The 20,194-nt window shown below is 26.1% G+C and overlaps 4 protein-coding genes across 4 annotated transcripts; 3 read left to right on the top strand and 1 right to left on the bottom strand.

Moving 5' to 3' along the window:
- Window positions 1-5,382: 5,382 nt before the first annotated feature.
- On the top strand, window positions 5,383-6,138 carry OCT59_025365 (uncharacterized protein; the record flags this gene model as incomplete). Its single annotated transcript, XM_025324072.2, has 1 exon — window positions 5,383-6,138. The coding sequence occupies one exon, from the start codon at window positions 5,383-5,385 to the stop codon at window positions 6,136-6,138; it is 756 nt and encodes a 251-aa protein (XP_025188203.2).
- A 2,466-nt stretch (window positions 6,139-8,604) lies between these two features.
- Window positions 8,605-10,141, top strand: OCT59_025364 (uncharacterized protein; the record flags this gene model as incomplete). Its single annotated transcript, XM_025331415.2, has 2 exons — window positions 8,605-8,861; window positions 8,968-10,141. 2 exons carry the CDS (start codon window positions 8,605-8,607, stop codon window positions 10,139-10,141), a joined length of 1,431 nt encoding a protein of 476 aa, XP_025188205.1.
- Window positions 10,142-11,749: 1,608 nt separating this feature from the next.
- On the top strand, window positions 11,750-13,291 carry OCT59_025363 (uncharacterized protein; the record flags this gene model as incomplete). The annotated part of the gene is made up of 4 exons (XM_066138001.1): window positions 11,750-12,006; window positions 12,121-12,525; window positions 12,889-13,109; window positions 13,182-13,291. 4 exons carry the CDS (start codon window positions 11,750-11,752, stop codon window positions 13,289-13,291), a joined length of 993 nt encoding a protein of 330 aa, XP_065992047.1.
- A 5,489-nt stretch (window positions 13,292-18,780) lies between these two features.
- On the bottom strand, window positions 18,781-19,204 carry OCT59_025362 (uncharacterized protein; the record flags this gene model as incomplete). The annotated part of the gene is made up of 2 exons (XM_066137993.1): window positions 18,781-18,942; window positions 19,139-19,204. 2 exons carry the CDS (start codon window positions 19,202-19,204, stop codon window positions 18,781-18,783), a joined length of 228 nt encoding a protein of 75 aa, XP_065992046.1.
- Window positions 19,205-20,194: the final 990 nt, after the last annotated feature.

Below are 20,194 nucleotides of genomic sequence, written 5' to 3'. Positions count from 1 at the left end.
TTACAATTTATTCCTAAAAAATTTAATGAATTATGTAATACTGTTCGCTCTGTATAAAGTAAAAGGAATGGAAGAAATTCTTGATGGATACAACCCTTTAACATGTTAACGTGATAACCTTCACGAACAGTTATATTTTTTATTTAAAATAAGAATATTGAGTACAATTATTAGTAATATAGAAAAAGTTGATTGTGCATTGAATTATACTCGTCAACATGATATTGCTTCTAGTGATTCTACAGATAATTGTAATATTCTTTATAAAAAAGTTGTTCTGTTAAATGAGAATTAATAAAATTCTTATACTTTTGTGATATTTTAATTGCGAACAGTATTTTATTACAAATAAAAAGAAATTAGAATCGACCGCGTACCGAATCTAAGTTTAATGACGTGATAATTTGCGGTATTCGACAATGTTTTGGCACAAAATTTTGTTTTCATGATCGGTTATCAGTTTAAAAAATTTTCTGATTTTAAATATTCTATTATTTTTAATTGGTTTGAATTTTTAATCCTCTCATTTCATTATCATTAAGGATGGTCAGTCGGTCTTTCGGTCCTGGACGGTCTTTGGGAAAGTTATAAGGAATGCACCCTTGAATTTTTAAGGCGCAGCAAGTATGGCTAAAGACCAATAAATGTCAAAATTTGGCCTTTATACTTCTTTTTTTAAGACCAGCAGAGGCGAAATTGGAAAAAGACCAAAAAAGCAAAAAATACTGGTTTTGGCAAAATAAAAACCTGCCTAGCTCTAAATTGGGTGATTAGATTGAGACCAAAATTTACCACTTTTTGGTCTTTAATCAGTTCTGTTGTGCTACAAAAAATTGGAAGCACAGCCTTATTACTTTTCCAAAAATTTCCTAAAGACCGATCAGGACCGATCAAAGACCGCAGGACCGACTGACCATCTCTAATTATCATAGCCTAAAAATTTCTAAACTATTCCTCAAGAAAATCTTTTAGTAATTAGTATTTATTTAGTAACTAGTGAAACGTTAAAACAAGTTGTAGGTGACGCAATGCACATTAATATTTAATTTAAACAATTGTGGATTTTGTTAAAACTTTATTCTTTTTTTTTTAAAAATCAATATGACTACTCAATTTTTTTCGAAATTAAGTCAAAATTATATTGAATTATTGAAGGACGATGAATATTATGATATTACAATTGAAGTTGGTGAGGATCCTAACGTAAAAATATTTCGTGCTCATATGAATATTTTGTGTTACCGTTCTCCATATTTACGACGAATTTTAGCTTCTAATAAAAAGAACAACGATAACGTATTAACTCATATTAAATTACCAAATATTTCATCAGAAATATTTCAAATTATTATAGAGTAAGTAAATTTAATATGAATTATGGTGGATAATATATTATTTCTAATATTTATTAAATTTTTGTAATATAGATATATTTATGGTGGTATTCTTTCGTTGAATGAGCATGACACTTCAGATTTTCTTAAAATTTTGGCCGCCGCAGATGAACTTCATCTTCAAGAACTAGTTAATTATTTACAAAAATTTTTAATTGAAAATAAGTCAGAGTGGATAATACAAAATTTTGGATTTACTCAACAAATTAGTTCAACATCTAATAATTTATTAGACCTTCAAGAATTTTGTACAAAATTAATGGCTCAATCTCCCGAAAAAATACTTGAATCATTTAATTTTACTTCACTTTCTGAAAAATCTTTAATATCACTTATTAAAAGAGACGATTTACAAATGAAAGAAGTTGAAGTTTGGGAGAACGTATTAAAATGGGGACTTGCAAAAAACCAAACCCTAATTCCAGATCCCAAAACTTGGACTGATGATGATTTCAAAAAAATGAAAAATACCTTAGAACATTGTTTACCTTGGATTAGATTTTTTAGTTTATCATCCAAAGAATTCTTAAAAGTTCGTCCATATGAAAAGCTTTTAAATAATCAACTCTATGAAGATATATTAAATTCTCATATGGATCCTGATATTGAACCAACTGATAATATTTTACCTCCTAGAAATATTAAAGTTGAGAGAATTATTGATTCAAAATTTGTTGATTTAGTTCTTGTTTCTTCTGTTTCAAGATGGATTAATAAAACGATTATTATTATTAATGGAAAATTTGATCATTTAAGAGAATTATATTTACCATACAAATTTGAATTATTATTAAGAGGAAGTCGAGATGGATTTACTCCAAAAAAATTTCATGAATTATGTGATGGTAAACCTAATACTGTTACTTTTATTAAAGTAAAGGAAACAGAAGAGATTATTGGTGGATACAACCCTATAATATGGAAATCCATTGATTATTGTAAGGGTAAAACTAAAGATAGTTTTATTTTTTCTTTTAAAAATAAAAATATTAAAGATGCAATTTTTAGTAACGTACGAGATGCAGGTGCTGATTTTGCAGTTTGTTATTGTCGAGCCGATGGTCCATTTTTTGGTAGAGATATTATCATACGTGCTTCTAATGAATCTACAAATTATGATACAAGTTACTGTGGAAAGTTGCATTATGAAAAAATGATAAGAGATACTGGAAATAAATTTCAAATAGAAGATTATGAAGTATTTCAGATTATAAAGAGATAGTACGGTATTTTTGTGTTAGATAATAAGATAAATGAGTAAATTATTGAATTGTTTTTTATTTGGTGCATCACCTTTTCACGAATAAATTTTACTATAATAATGTTACTAAATTGCGAAAAATAATTTCTCTAATTTCGTAAGTTTATTTAAAAAAAAATTAAAGTATACTGAAACTTCTGTAGGTTATATAACCATTACATTTCTCCAAACTTGCTCAACTACGAAAAAATTCTTATCATTAAGCCGATGTTTTTACAAATCTCGTACAATTATTAACGCATTTATCGTTAGTCTCTTACATAACATTGTTTTCAGGATAATGACTGATTTTGATCAGCTCTCTATTTGAAAAGAAAAAGTTTAGGCGACTTTAACAATAAACTCAGAAAAGAAATAACAGTAACCGTTGCTTCGCATCGGGACCAATGAGTTTGTTTAAATAGAAAAATTTTTAGTATCATAATGTAATACTAAGTAAATTAAAGATGGTTACAGTAGTGTTTTGTTTATAATTAGGAATTTAATATGGATAATAATTAGTTAACAGAAAATAATAAAATAATGTGTATTAAATTATATTTACAATAATGTACTAGCTATTTATATTATGATTTGACGTTTGAGTATAAAATGATGAAATTCGGATTAATTAAGGAATTGTGAAAAAATAATTATCAATAAAAATTGATTATTTTTTTTAGAAGTATTTTCGAAAAAAACTTTAATATTATAACAATATTACAAATATTTTTATTAATTAATTATAAATTTTATAATTATTTCTTATTATTTATATTACGTCAATCTTAAAACTTATAACCAACCTAGAAAAAAAATATTTGAACAATTAAATGTATTAGAATCTGTTCATTTCATTTATTATTATTCTTTTGATATTTATTTTATTCGATAAATTATTAATTTAACTAAACCATTTGAATTTAAAATCTTTATTCAAAAATCTTGGTGATTATTTAGAGAATTTCGGATATGGATTTGGTTATAATAATTTATTATTAACTTAACAGTTTCTTCAATTAATTAATTATAAAATATTGTAAAAATATCAATTTTTTTTTTGATTTTATGAATTTAAAATCAAACTATTTATCCAGTATTCAATTTAATTGAAAATATCTTAATAATCTTTTTTATCAACGTCGGTCAATTTTCCTACGTTACATTAAAAAAATAATAATTTTGTAAATATATTTAATATAATATTTTATTTCTTTATTTAACGTTAATAATAAAAAAAATTGAAAGAAAAAGAAAAAAAAATCAAAAAAATTTGGGGAGAAAAGAAAATAAAAGAAAGAAATCGGATTAAAAAAGGGAAATACCGAAAAAAAGGAATCCGAAAAAAAATAAGTACCGAAAAAAATTCTGAAAAAAAAGTACAAAAAAAGTGAAAAAAAAATATTTTTAAGAAAAATAACAATACGGTCTAAAAAAAAAGATCGAAAAAAATAATATAAAAAAAATCGGTCTGAAAAGACAGAAACAATAGGATTATTTAAATTATTTAATAGTAATAATAAAAAAACTTCAGTTTGGGAAAAAAAAATTAAACATAAACGGGAAATGAGTGAGAAAAATTTTACAAAAAAAAATTAAAAATTAATAATCAAAAAAAAAAAAATCCGATTAAGGTAATTTTTCATTAACCCACACGATCAAATAGTTTTGCACCATAAATGAGGCATGTCACGGGATTTAATTATAATTATGGCATGGGATTTCAAGTTACACAATTCAAATTATTTATGCGGAGACAAACGTCAGACAATTTTTTTTAGATTCCATCTGTTGAGATATTAAAATTTCAAAAAAAAAAGTTGCAAATCATTCACGTGATAAAGTTGCATTTGATTTTTCTGATGACGGAATAATTTTTATTTGGAAAGAATTTACATTGATCTTTAATTTAACCAAATATGTATTGATTGCATTACTAAAATAAGTAAGAGAAAAACTTATAAATTTACACAATTTTTTTTTTTTACCATATTAATTTCGATTTTTTTATAATATGTCGACACAATTTCTTTCAACACTAAGTCAAAATTATATTGAATTATTGGATAATAATGAATATTACGATATTACAGTTGAAGTTGGCAAAGATTCTAATAGAGTATTTTGTTTTCTCGTTCTCTATACTTACAACGAGCTTTGGATTCTAATAAGAAGCAGAATAAAGACAATGTTTTAACCAATATCAAGTTACCGAATATATCACCAAAAGTTTTTCAAATTATTTTAAGGTAAACTTAATATACAATAAGTATAACATGAAATTAATACCTCTAATATTTATTGAGATAATTAATATTTTAATATAGGTATATTTATGGTGGTATTCTTTCATTGAATGAACAAAATGCTTCCCAAATTTTTCAAATTTTATTGGCAGCAGATGAACTAGATCTTCAAGAATTAATTGGTTATTTACAAAAATACTTGGTTGAAAATGAATCTGAATGGATGGAACAACATTTTGAATTCATTCATCGAACAAGTTTTCAATACGATTCTTTATCGGAAATTCGACAATTTTGCAGAGATTTAACGGCAAAATCTCCAGAGAAAGTATTTAAATCACTTGATTTCACTTTACTTCCTGAAAAATCTTTAGTTCAACTCATTAAAAGAGATGATTTGCAAATGAAAGAGATTGAGGTCTGGGATCATGTATTAAAATGGGGTCTTGCACAAAATCCTACATTTGATCTTAATGACTTATCAGATGCTGATTTTAAAACAATGAAAAATACCTTACAACATTGTTTACCTTGGATTAGATTTTTTAGTTTATCATCCAAAGAATTTTTACAAAAAGTTCATCCTTATAAAAGGCTCTTAAACCACCAAGTTTATGAAGATTTATTAAATTCTCATGTGGATCCTGATACTGAACCAGCCGACAATATTTTACTTCCTAGAAGTATTAAAATTGAGAGAATTATTGATTCAGAAATTGTTAATCTAGTTCTTGTTTCAGCTGTTTTAAGATGGATTGATAAAACAGTTATCATTATTAATGGAAAATTTGATCATTTAAGAGAATTATATTTACCATACAAATTTGAATTATTATTAAGAGGAAGTCGAGATGGATTTACTCCAAAAAAATTTCATCAATTATGTAATGGTATACCTAATACTGTTACTTTTATCAAAGTAAAAGGATCAGAAGAGATTATTGGTGGATACAACCCTATAACTTGGGAAACTTCTGATAATAAGGGTAAAACTAAAGATAGTTTTATTTTTTCTTTTAAAAATAAAAATATTAAAGATGCAATTTTTAGTAACGTACGAGACACAGCAGAATTTGCAGTTTGTTATTGTCGAGCCGATGGTCCATTTTTTGGCAGAGATATTATCATACGTGCTTCTAATGAATCAACAAATTATGATACAAGTTACTGTGGATGGGTACATTATGAAAAAATGATAAGAGCTGAAGGTAAATTTCAAATAGAAGATTATGAAGTATTTCAGGTTATAAAGAGATAGTACGGTATTTTTATGTTAGTTAAATAGATAAACGAGCAAATTATTTTATTTTATTTTATTTATTTTATTTTGTGTATGATCTTTTTGATGAATAAAGTTTTACAATAATAATGTTAAGACTTGATTGCGAATAATGTAAATATTAAAAGTTAAAATACTAGTCTAGTGCTACTGTAGATTATACAATCATTACATTTCTACGAAATATTTTCTCAAATTTGCTTCAACGATTCTCTGAATCCAAAAAAAGATGTTTATGGGCAGGGATTTTTTAAAATAAATCTAATGTGATTATTCTTTTATAGTAGTAATGCCGACTTAACTGATTAAAATTGGTTTTAACATTATTATTTTAATTTTGCAATTGTAAAAGCTATAATTAAGTTATGTTTAATTAATAATTTTTGTATACAATACGCATTTGTCTTATTTGAATTTAATCTCAATAAATTTTAGATTTACTAATTACTGTAATAATCTTTGGATCATATTATTAATACATTTGCAAAAATTAAAATTGAATAATCATATAAATGAGAAATCAAATAAAAATTTTAGTTTAATTTATAGTTAAAAATAGACAAACCGTTACATTTGTTTCTGACTTAGCCAAGTCTTTTAAAAAACTTGTTGTCACCTGATCATCACGTTGAGGTGCAGCAATATTGATCAGGGGAAGAGGGAAGGAAAAGTGAGAGAGGGAAAGGGAAAGAGTAAGGAAAGGGAAGGGAAGGTAAAGAGGAAAGTAAAAGATAGGAAAGAGAAGGAAAAGGAAAGAATGGAATAAGAGAGGGAAAGGAAAATGAGCGAAAGAACAAGGGAAAGGGAAAGGAAAGAATGAGGGGATAAGAGAGGAAAGGTAAAGAGAGGGGAAATGAAAAGAGTGAATAAATAAGAAAAGGAAAAGGGAAAAAGCGAGAGAATTAGGGAAAAGGAAAGGAAGGAGAGAACGGAAAGAGCGAGGGAATAAGGGAAAGGCAAAGGAAAGAAGGAAAACGAGAGGACAAGGGAATACATAATAAATCATACACGCACCACCCATCCTTACACACTCCCAACCTAAGTATCTAAAAGAAGATTGTAAAAAAAGGGAACCAAAAAGAAGACCTAATAACAATAAATTTTTCAATAATCAACCATTACTAATTAATATTATAATTATTATCATAAGTTCAAATGTTCAAATAATTGAAATAATTGGAGGGTTGCTAAAAAGGAACTGAAAGAGGACCTAATAAAGAGAAGACTTAAAGAAAAGAGAGGAGAAGAAATGACGGAGAATGCAGTCAGAAAAAAAGTGAAGACCGAAGTAAAGAAAAGACCTAGAAAGAAAAAGAAGATCAAAAGAAGACTAAAAAGAGAAGCACAAAGAGACCTAAAAAAAAAAATAAAAACTAAAGATATTGGGGACATATTTGTATTATATACTCAGTATGACAACGACGAACCTAGCGCCGCCTCCAAAAAATGGTAACCTGATTCATTTTGTCGGTTCTTTAGAATTAGGGTTAGGACTAGAGTTAGTCACATCCTAGCTGTTATTATTCTGTGGACTTCGAATTTTTTTTATATGTAAAAACTCTAATTATACCCTGTCGCACTAAGTGTGACTTATGATATAGAGCATCGTAATTTCCCTAATGATATATGTACAGTAAATATTTTTTCCCGAGATATTTTTAGACTGTTTTTCATGGTAATAAACTTTATTATATAAAATTAAATTACCTGTTCTTTATTATATATATAATTACATTAATGACTTCTACTTTAATATTATTACAAAGTTTAAAGTGATCATAAATCACACGTTCCTGAGTATATCTTAGTAATTTCATGGGGCGGAATACTATGGGTTTTCCCTTTGGGAAAAAAACCCTGATATTCCAAAACCCCATAGTTATTGCCTATTATTTGTCACATCCATAATATTATATGTAACCCGGAAAAATGAATCCGGCTACCATTTTTTGGAGGCGACGCTAGGGTGGATGTATGAAAACTATATATCACATGACTACGAGTAATTTTTAATTTATGGTATCCAGTTAGTCATCAAGTTTATATTCAGACTCGCTATCGCTACATTTGATTCATTTTAACAAGTTAAAACTATTTCAACGTTTTTTGCTTTATTATAATTTTGTTAAAATCGGAATCACTATCTTATAGATATTAATTGTATTAATTACTAAAAAGTTATTCAGGACAATGAGCTCCGGGATAATACACACTGAGAATAGATCCAGTTCTTTGGATACTAAATGATTTGATCAGCGTTTTATGCAAAAATAAATGAAAAGAATTAAAAAATTATTTTCTGATGACGTAATGGTTTTATTTGGAAAGAATTTATGTTGATCTTTAATTTAACTAAATTTGAATGAAAAATAAACTTTATAAATTACACAATTTTTTTTTTATAACCATATTAAATTCGTACTTTAAATTATTATAAATATTAATATGTCTACTCAATTTTTTTCTAAATTAAGTCAAAACTATATTGAATTATTGGATGATAGTGAATATTATGACATTACAATTGAAGTTGGTAAAGATCCTAATGTGAAAATATTTCGTTCACACAAGATTATTTTGTGTTACCGTTCTCCGTGCTTACGACGTAGTTTGGCCTCTAGTAAAAACCAGAGTAAGGACAATGTTTTAACTAACATTAAGTTTCCGAATATATCACCAGAGGTTTTCCAAATTATTTTAAGGTAAGTTTGTAACTATATACAGTACAATAATGACTAAATATAACATGAATATAATACGTATAATGATCTTTAATATTTATCGAAATAATTAATTTTTATGATACAGGTATATTTATGGTGGTATTCTCTCATTGAGTGGACAAGATGCTTCAGAAATTTTTCAAATTTTATTGGCAGCAGATGAACTATTTCTTCAAGAATTAATTGATTATTTACAAAAATATTTGATTGAAAATAAATCTAAATGGATGGAACAACATTTTGAATTTATTCATCGAACAAGTTTTCAATACAATTCTTTATTAGAAATTCAACAATTCTGTACAGATTTTATGGCAAAATCACCGGAGAAAGTGTTTAAATCGCTTGATTTCACTTCTCTTTCCGATAAATCCTTAGTTCAACTCATTAAAAGAGATGATTTACAAATGAAAGAATCAGAGGTTTGGGAGCATGTATTAAAATGGGGACTTACAAAAAATCCCACACTCCTTCCGGATCCTAATGACTGGTCAGATGATGATTTTAAAACAATGGAAAATACTTTACAACATTGTTTACCTTGGATTAGATTTTTTAGTTTATCATCCAAAGAATTTTTACAAAAAGTTCATCCTTATAAAAAGCTCTTAAGACGCCAAGTTTATGAAAATTTATTAAATTCTCACTTAGATCCTGATATTAAACCAATTGATAATATTTTACTTCCTAGAAATATTAGATTTGATGGTATTATTGATTCAAAAATTATTGATTTGAATATGGCTTCGATTATTTCAAGATGGATCAATAAAGTTGATGTTAATTGTAACTTTTCTTATTTAAGAGAATTATATTTACCATACAAATTTCAATTATTATTAAGAGGAAGTCGAGATGGATTTACTCCTAAAAAATTTCATCAATTATGTGATGGTAAACCTTATACTGTTACTTTTATCAAAGTAAAAGGAGCAGAAGAAATTATTGGTGGATATAACCCTCTAAAATGGGAATCTTCTGGTGGTTGGGTTGTAACTAAAGATAGTTTTATATTTTCTTTTAAAAATAAAGATATTAAAAGTGCAATTATTAGTAATATCGAAAAAACGAATGAAGCACTTTATTGTGGACCTAACAATGGACCTGATTTTGCCGATATTATTTTATATACTCCTGATGGAACCAATGTTTATACTAAATTAGTCTGTAAAAAGCGTCATCATGAAAAAAGTATAAGAGATACTGAAGGTAATTTTACTATGGATGACTATGAAGTATTTCAAATCTTAAAGAGATAATTGTTGTATTTTTATGTTTATATTATTTATTATTTTAGTATTATAAATAAAAAGAAATTGAAATTACTATAGAATTACCTTGAAGCTCGCATCAAAAAAATTAACTTTTTTCATGATTTCAAATAACTCAACCGAATTTTTCAAATTATTGGTATACTTTTTTTATGAAACTATGAATGATTTTAAATTTTGTATGAATTTCCTTCCGTGAACGATTTTATCTAACAAATACTGTATATCCAACTAATTGACTCGAATTTAAGTATTTACACATTTTTTTTATTAAAATTAAAATGATCTTTATAGAAATATCTATAGAAAAGATATATGAATCAAATACTAGCGCTAGTATTTTATATTTAAATACTACTATAAATTAAAGGTAAGGATATGGTGGTGAAGGTGCAAAGGAACAGTAAGTATGTTTCCATGCAGTATTTTTAGTTAACTGTTGGTACTAGCTTTTGCTACGATCCTATAATAGAACCGGTAACTTTACAGAAACTTCAAGATCGTAGCGATGGCTTAATGCACAGTAACTACATATATGTAATTTCTTTACGATTACATAATGTGGTCACTATGTATTTATAACGCAGTTACTGCGCATTAAGCCATCGCTACTATCTTGAAGTTTCTGTAAAGAAGTTGTTAAGAGAATTCGGACTATAAATCATAAAAAACTTTATTTATTTCTGTGAAGGATTAAATAAACTTCAAAAGTACCTAAATAAAAAAGGGAGATTTATTTTGTCCACAATCTGGATGCTTGCACTGATACTCTACGAAAAATAAAATGTCTTTTAAAAAGAGGTACGACATGATGTAACTAAACTCGTTATGTTACACTATGTTATGATTGTTATCTTACTAGAACCCATATTTGCAGATCAGCTTAGCATAAAAAAAATGGGAAAGAGATTTAATTTTTTAATTTTAGAAATAAAAAAATCCGAGAAAAGTATCAATTATCAAATAACAATTTTAATTACCAATATGTTACAAATAGGTATCACGACACTTTTGTTTTAATGCCATAATAAAAATTACCAATATTGAATAATGTTTCTCAGAATATTATGGATTATAGGGAAATGTGTACGACATTTTTACAAATAGATAAATGAAAACTAATTATTTAGCTTTTTTTTTTATTTAGTACATTACCTTTCATGAACAAAATTTTTATAATAATAACATTACTAGATATAATCTTGTAAGCTAACTAAAAATGATTAAAATGATTTCTCAGTAGTCAGTAGTAGGTTATATAACCGCTACATTTCTGTAAAGATTTTTATCATTAAAAAAAATTATTTTAAATTATTATACGATTTAATAATATCAACTTTTATTACTTGTTAAAAACTACATATTTAACATATATTCATCCGTGAGATTAGAATCAAAAATATTGAAATATTGAAAATTTATTCATGTGATAAAAATTGTTTCTGATGGCATAATAATTTTTATTTGGAAAGAATTTGCATTGATATTTAATTTAACCAAATGTGAAATGATTACATTACTAAAATAAGTAAATGTAAACTTTATAAATTTACACAATTTTTTTTTTTACCATATTAATTTCGGTTTTTTTATAATATGTCAACACAATTTCTTTCAAAATTAAGTCAAAACTATATTGAATTATTGGAAGATAATGAATATTACGATATTACAATTGAAGTTGGCAAAGATCCTAATGTGAAAATATTTCGTTCACACAAGAGTATCTTGTGTTACCGTTCTCCATACTTACGACGTACTTTGGCCTCTAATAACAACCAGAATAAGGACAATGTTTTAATTAACATAAAGTTTCCGAATATATCACCAGAGGTTTTCCAAATTATTTTAAGGTAGGTAAGTTTATGACCATACAGTAGTATAAATATAATGTGAATATAATGCGTATAAATTTATAATAATCTCTAATATTTATCGAAATAATTAATTTGCAATTTGCAATATAGGTATATTTATGGTGGTATTCTTTCATTAAATGTGCAAGATCCTTCAGAAATTTTTCAAATTTTATTGGCAGCAGATGACCTATTTCTTCAGGAATTAGTTGATTATTTACAAAAATATTTGATTGAAAATAAATCCGAATGGATGGAGCAACACTTTGAATTCATTCATCGAACAAGTTTTCAATATAATTCTTTATTGGAAATTCAACAATTCTGTACAGATCTTATGGCAAAATCTCCAGAGAAAGTATTTAAATCGCTTGATTTTACTTCACTCCCTAAAAAATCTTTAGTCCAACTCATTAAAAGAGATGATTTACAAATGAAAGAAATTGAGGTTTGGGAACATGTATTAAAATGGGGTCTCGCACAAAATCCTACACTTCTTCCAGATCCTAATGACTGGTCAGATGATGATTTTAAAACAATGGAAAATATTTTACAAAATTGTTTACCTTGGATTAGATTTTTTAGTTTATCATCCAAAGAATTTTTACAAAAAGTTCGTCCTTATAAAAAGCTCTTAAAACGCGAAATTTATGAAAATTTATTAAATTCTCATTTAGATTCTGATAGTGAACCAACCGATAATATTTTGTATCCTAGAAATATTAAGTTTAAAAGTATTATTGATTCGAAAATCGTTAATTTAAATATTATTTCGGCTATTTCGAAATGGATTGATAAAATATATATTATTAATTATAATAGTAAATTTGATCATTTAAGAGAATTATATTTGCCATACAAATTTCAATTATTATTAAGTGGAAGTCGAGATGGATTTACTTCAAAAAAATTTCATGAATTATGTGATGGTAAACCTAATACTATTACTTTAATTAAAGTAAAAGGAGCAGAAGAAATTATTGGTGGATACAACCCTTTAAAATGGGAATCTTCTGGTGGTTATGGAAGTTTTATCTTTTCTTTTAAAAATAAAGATATTAAAAACGCAATTATTAGTAACATGGGAGAAACGAATCAAGGTTTCTATTGTTAGTCTAATAATGGACCTAATTTTGGCGATATTATTTTGTGGGCTCCTAATGAATCTACAGATTATACCGAGATGGTTTATAAAAAATGTCATTATGAAAAAAGAATAAGAGATACTGATGGTGAATTTATTATTGAAGAATATGAGATATTTCAAATCTTAAAGAGATAAATTTATTTTTTTGTTTGTATAATTTAAGATTTAGTATTATAAATAAAAGAGATTAAATTAGATGAAATTGCCATAGGATATTCTTAAAGTTCGTATCAAAAAATAATCTTTTATCATAATTTTTATGAGCAGAACTTTTTATATTGCTGGTATAGTATTTTTTATGAAACGAATGATTTAAATTTTGTGTAGAATTTCCTTTCATGAACTATTGACTCAAATTGTTTATTTACTTTATGTCTCTAGTTCCATTAAGCCGAGTTAATCACCCTCCCCTATTTTAAGTATTTACATCTTTTTTATTAAATAGTCTATAGAATTATCTATGGAAAGTATATATAAATTAAAGAGTGTTTATGCTTAATAGTATAACAAACTGGAAATAATTCGATGATGGAGATGTGGAGTGACAGTATACTTCCATGCAGTACTTTTAGTAAGCTCACTGTCAGTCAGTTGTTAAGAAGATTCACCTGAATGATTCAACTTTATTTTTTACGCACCTGTTTTGAATTAAACTTTACCAAACAGAAGCCAATTAATTTTTTTTTCAATTATTCAGTAAATTTTTTAAATTATTTTTTAATAATATATGTATTTAACGGACATTCCACACCAAATTAAGTAGCTTACTAATTATTTAATAATAGAATTAAATAATTAACTTCCTATAAATAATTTTTTAAATAAAAACAAAATTCATTTTTTATAAACTTGAAAATAAAAAAAAAATGAGTCACAATAATATAGACGAGATACAAATAGAAACTGTATTTTATCCTTACATTACAATCTTGGCAGTGAGATTTAATTTTGTTCATTTGAAGCAATAATGGTGAATAAATATTTTCAAATTTTTATTGCTTTTGAATTCTACCTACACTTATATTAAATAAATAGAATACTTTTAAATAAAAATTTGGGCTGCAGTAATCATCACTGACCACAGGTGAAGTAACTCAAAATTTTAGAACACATAAAATGAAAAAATATCTATACTGGTTTGGGCCACTAAATATATTAGCTAAATGATAGAGAATAACATACATTTGTCTTTCAAGAGTAAATAATGTCATAATTTTCTTCCATGCAGTCATGCACTCAATGGTTCGAATCATATGAATGAGTATATTGTGTTATTTCTTTTATATATAAAGACGGTAAATTTGACTCAGTGAGGTATATCGATTGGAATGAGCTGTCACTATTGTTTGTTAAAGGGTTTTTAGTATTGTATTTCTGTATTTGCAATATGCTGTAAATGAAAATATTTCGTAAATTAAAGCTAGCTCATATTACTTTTATAATTTTAATTTTTGCTAATTGAAGATTTTTTTTGGATTTCTTTTATATATTTATTAATCAATCTAAATCAACATTTTAAGTGCTCCTAAACTTGGGCAATATATTTTGTGAAGGATTCATAGTTCTAGTAGTGATAGTTTGCAATTTATTATTATGTTACAAATGACAGGAACGTTTAACTATTATATTACAAATATTAAATCAATCTAAAATTCAAATGCTGCTTTTAAATATTAAGAATTCCTCTAACTTATTGGCGACTGTTAAAGAGTTAAAAAAAAAAATACTTATAAATAAATAAATTATATTTTTTTTTAACTCAGAATTTTATAAACATATCTATCAATTTATACGAGATCGTAATAATTTAAATATAAAATTTATATCAATATCACGTGAATTTTGGATTTTCGCAATTTAAAAAATGTCTGTTCAATTTTTTTCAAAATATTGGAAGATGATGAATATTATGATGTTTACCCGAACGTAAAAATATTTCGTGCTGTAGAACTTAACACGTTTACCACACCAAGCTACGAAAATAAATTTATTACTATATTTGATGAAAATTATAACAAATCCCAAGTTCATTAATTAAATGATTAATATAACGAAAATTTCAAGAAGAAAATCATTTCAAATCTAACATTGTGCCAAATTTCACACAATATATTTATAGGAAACTAATAAAAATTAAAAATAATCAATTAAAATATTGATTTCCTAAATTTAACAACTTCATATAAAAACCGCTTTTCATTAAAGAACTAAAAGTTATTTTAACGTCACTACAGGCGCAATCCCCTAAACAAACTGGTCATTTCGGACAGTCTCTATTAATAATAAATGCGAACGTCATTGCGGACGCAGTAAATTTAAAACACTTAAAATTTTTATACATTTAAACTAAATGTAGTACTGCGCCCATAATTAATAGTTTCAGGTAAATTCAGCCCTTATAGTGCTCGTTCTCCTTTTTTACGACGATCTTTGGCTTCTAAAAAAATAATAACGTCTTAACTCATCGAAAATCTTCCAAATTATTATAAAGTATTAAAAAGTAATATATGTAATAAATTTAAATTACAGTATAATATTTATAATAATCTTATATTCAATATAGGTATCTATATGGTGGCATCTTTTTTGTTGAACGAGGACACGTTAGATATTTTTAAAATTTTAATTGCTGCTGATGAGCTTCTTCTTCAAGAATTAGTTGATTATTTATAAAACTATTTTATTGAAACAAAATTGAGTGAATGGAGCGACATTTTGAACTTGTACATCGAATAGCTTTTAATATAATAATTTGTCATAAATTCAACAATTTTATATAGATTTTGTGGCCAAATCACCTGAAAAATATTTAAATCACTTGATTTTACTGCGTCTTCTGAAAAATTTTTAATTTCACTTTATATAAAAAGAGATGATTTTCAAAAGAAGGAAATTGAATTTGGGGCATGTGCTAAAATAGGGTCTTGAACAAAAGATCAAACTCTCATTCCAAATCCTGATACTTGGACGATGATGATTTTAGAATGATAGAAAATACTTTACAAAATTGTTTACCTTTAATTAGATTTTATAGTTCATAGAATTTTTACACAAAGTTCGTCCATATGAAAAACTTTTTAAGCAACAACTTTATGAAAATTTGTTGAACTCGTATATGGATCCTGATGTTAAACCAAATGATAATAATATTATGCTCCCTAGAAATTTGAAAATTGATAGAATCATTGATAAAAAAATTGTTAATTTAAATATTATTTCGATTATTTCGAGATAGGATTGATAAAGTGGATTTAATAGTAAATTTTCATATTCGAGAGAATTATATTTACCATATATATATATATATATATCAAATTCGAATTATTATTAAGATTTCATGAATTACATGATGATAAAACCCAATACTGTTACATTTATTAAAGTAAATGGATGGAATTGTCAAAATATTAGGTGGGCATAATCTTTAAATATGAAATCTTCTGATGGTTGGGATCAAACTTAAAGTTTATATTTTCTTTTAAGAAAAATGATAAATTTCATGATTCAATTTTAATACTAGTTTTATTTTTTTTCTATGAAGGGTTAATACAAATTTACTTGCACAGATACTTTAGTGCTTTTAGTGCCATAAATGAAAAGCTATAACTTAACAAATTCTTTAAGAATAGTTATTACATGATCGTAAAACTGATATATGAATTTAAGATCTTTAAAATGCAGTTTAATTAGGTAGCAACCCATTAATGTTACCTTACTGAGGCTACATATTTACAGACAGGCTTAGCCTAAAAAAATAGATTTAGTGTGATTATCAAATTTTATTGTCATAACTGAAAAATATTAATAACAATTTTAATTCGCCTATATGTTATATATTAGGCAAAACAAAATTTTTCTTTAACAATACATTTTTATCATATTCTTAAAATAAATCAAGTAATGCTTCTCAGAATATTATGATGTATTTCAGATTATAAAGAAATGAGTACTATATTTTTACAAATAGATAACTGAACCAACTAACATGAACACTACATTTGTTTAAGTTTGCTTAAAGTCCCCATTAAAAATTAATGTTAACTTGTTGTATAAAGCAATATATAACATCAGTTTATTATTAATATGTAATTGTTATCAGTCATGTTGTAGATGATAACTGATTTACCACTAGGATTGCTATGTATATCATAGGCCATCCTTAACCTGATCCACCGGTCCAGATGCTTATTCTGGACCAGTCAACTTTTGATTGGCTAATTACTAGCACTTTTATTACATAGCTCCGGCATAATTTATTTTATCTCTCACTCTTCCTATCTTTCACTCTTTCTCTATTCTTTTTGTGGTATGTTAGTACTTAGTATTTCATATTTCATTTAAGCTTGTATATTTTAATTTTAATTGTATTTATTGTAGTTTTATGATAATGCTAAATGTTTTTTATTTTCTTTTTGAAGAAGTTTTATGATATATTAATATTATTCTGGAAATCAAGTGTTTTTTTTTAAGTTTTGGGGTTAAGTAAATTACACATTTATAACATTACTTTTAAAGCTAATATAATATTACTTCGTACTTTTGTTTTGATATTAACATTAAAATAATTTTAATAATAAAATTACAGTAAAAAATAATGTAAAGACCTTTTTTATAAAGTTATATATGCAATTTTACTTATTTATTAATAAAGTTTAATAAAATGCATATCAAAATACAAATTTTAAATAACATATTACTTTAAAACGGTAGTATTAAATGCTTTTAAAAAAAGGCATTTCATAACTTTTTTTTAAAAAAACGCGAATTGTTTTTTCTTAAGGCAAATGTTACACAAACCAATCTTATCCAATTAGATTTGCTGGTCCAGGATAAGCATCTGGACCGTGGCCCAGGATAAGGATGCTCGTATATCATATGGCCGAAGGCCACATGATAGAGTAGCATCCTAGTGTAAATCAGTTATCATAAACATGACTGATAATAAAGTTATTGGATATGTATGACGTAAGCAACTGAGACCTTTTTTCGTGTATCTTATTTATTATTTTATAATAAAGTGATCAAAAATTTTGTATATCACTAATTATAAAGTGACCAAAATTTGTGTATCACTATTATAAAGTGATCAATAACATACGTGAAAAATGTCCAGTGCTTACATAGAACATATACAATAAAAATATGTTATCACCGTTAATTAGTCCGGAGCGTAGCGAAGGACTCTTTATGTTCTATCCATGGTGGTACAAAATATCCCGTTGTCCGTCCGCTTGTTCTTTGAGTCGACGTTTAATTGGTTCTTATATCACACAAAATTATCTCGATCGGTTAATTGAGCATGTGATTATCTACCTATATACTGATAAGCTCCGGACTACGTAACGGTTTACCGTTTCCCTAGTATTTATATTAGAATTTATGAAGCAATAGAAGTAGCATGATGTAACTTTAATTTTTTCTATATTAGCTATTACATTGTAAAATCTAGCAAATTCAGTTTTTAAAAATTTAAAGATATTGAATAATTAAGCATATGATGCTAAAAATTAACTTTAGACTTTGTATATATTCTTTTAGTACTTCTGTTTTTGGAAATATAATAACTCCTTTAATTGCAGAATCAAGAATTTCTCCCCACAATCATGAACTGCAGCTAACTGATCTCATGGTGGGTGATGTGAATCTGCAATTCTTTTAGCTTGTTCCTTCCCAACATAATTATAAGCATGAATAACCTCATTATGATTAGATAATTGATGTTCTTGAACAAACCACTTTCTTCTTAATAATTCTGAAAATTTTCCATTACGACAACTCACTACCTTCTAAATTAATATAATAATTTTGTAGTTTAACCCTCTCACTTGGAAGTTGAAAAATTATGATGCATGAGCATCCTTGCCAATCCTTATTATGAATATTGCAATGACATTCATGAATATAGATTCCAGAGTGAATTGATTACATAAATATCTTGCAGCTTCAAGTGTTACTTGAGTTGTAATACATCAGTTTCTCTACCCTCTGTTCCATCATCATGTCTACGTCTGCATTGTTCTTTAACCATTGAATCCATCTATACATCATATTGTCATCTTATTCTTCAAGGAATACCCATCAGGATAAGAAGTAATCTATGGAGTTATGACATTAAGATCGAATCCTGTTCTGCAGAAACTTGTCAAGAAATAGTCCAAATATTTTCGATTTTTCATGTCATTAGTGAGAACAGGACTTTCACGTACGAAGCTTGGAAGATCAAAATTTGCAATCAAGGTTATAAGAGACTTTATTTATTTGATGCACGCAAGAAGTTGACAAATAATCATGAAAAGTTATGATTACCTTCATTCTCATTTTCTTTCACAAAGGATGTTTGCATTTTCTTTGTAATCCCTACAAATTTTAATTAAGTTAATACAAGAAATTAAGATAACGTAAGTTCATATACTAAAATTCTTCTTACCTCTATCTTGTCAGCTTCTTTCTCTGGTTTTTTTTTGTTTATATTCACGCGAGACAAATAAATTTTTTTTAATACCTAACATGATTAATGTTTACTAAATATTATTCAGGAAGACTTATTTAGAGAAGAACGAGATCACATAAAGTTTATAAGCTATTTAAATATTTTATGTTATTACTATTATTATTTATTCTCACGATAAACAACATATAAAGTAGCTTAATATGATTCATAAGAGTTAAATGTAATGATGTGTCGTATATCATGAGAATAAATAGTATAAAAAACCTTTTGTCATTACATATTAGGCCGAAGTTATTTTTCAATCTCAGAAATTTACACATTTTTTTTTAAATTAAGTTACCTTGCAGTAGTTATTGAACGAGATAGTATGACATTGGAATTATAGACTAAATGATGAACGATATAACTGTGGAACGTATGTCCTAGCCACAGTCAATTCTCGTTTGGGTACTAATACATTTTGATTTACAGTGTGTATGTAACATTCATTAGGTTGTAACATTATTTATTTTGTAACAATGTAAGCCTTATTTGTTTAATAACAATTTTAATCTAAATTTATCATTGTATCAACATAAACTGGTGTT

Source organism: Rhizophagus irregularis, chromosome 5, assembly GCF_026210795.1.
Source record: "Rhizophagus irregularis chromosome 5, complete sequence".
Taxonomy (NCBI): Eukaryota; Fungi; Glomeromycota; class Glomeromycetes; order Glomerales; family Glomeraceae; genus Rhizophagus; species Rhizophagus irregularis.
The sequence above is the reverse complement of the archived record's forward strand: the minus strand, read 5'-3'. Positions and strand labels throughout refer to the sequence as shown.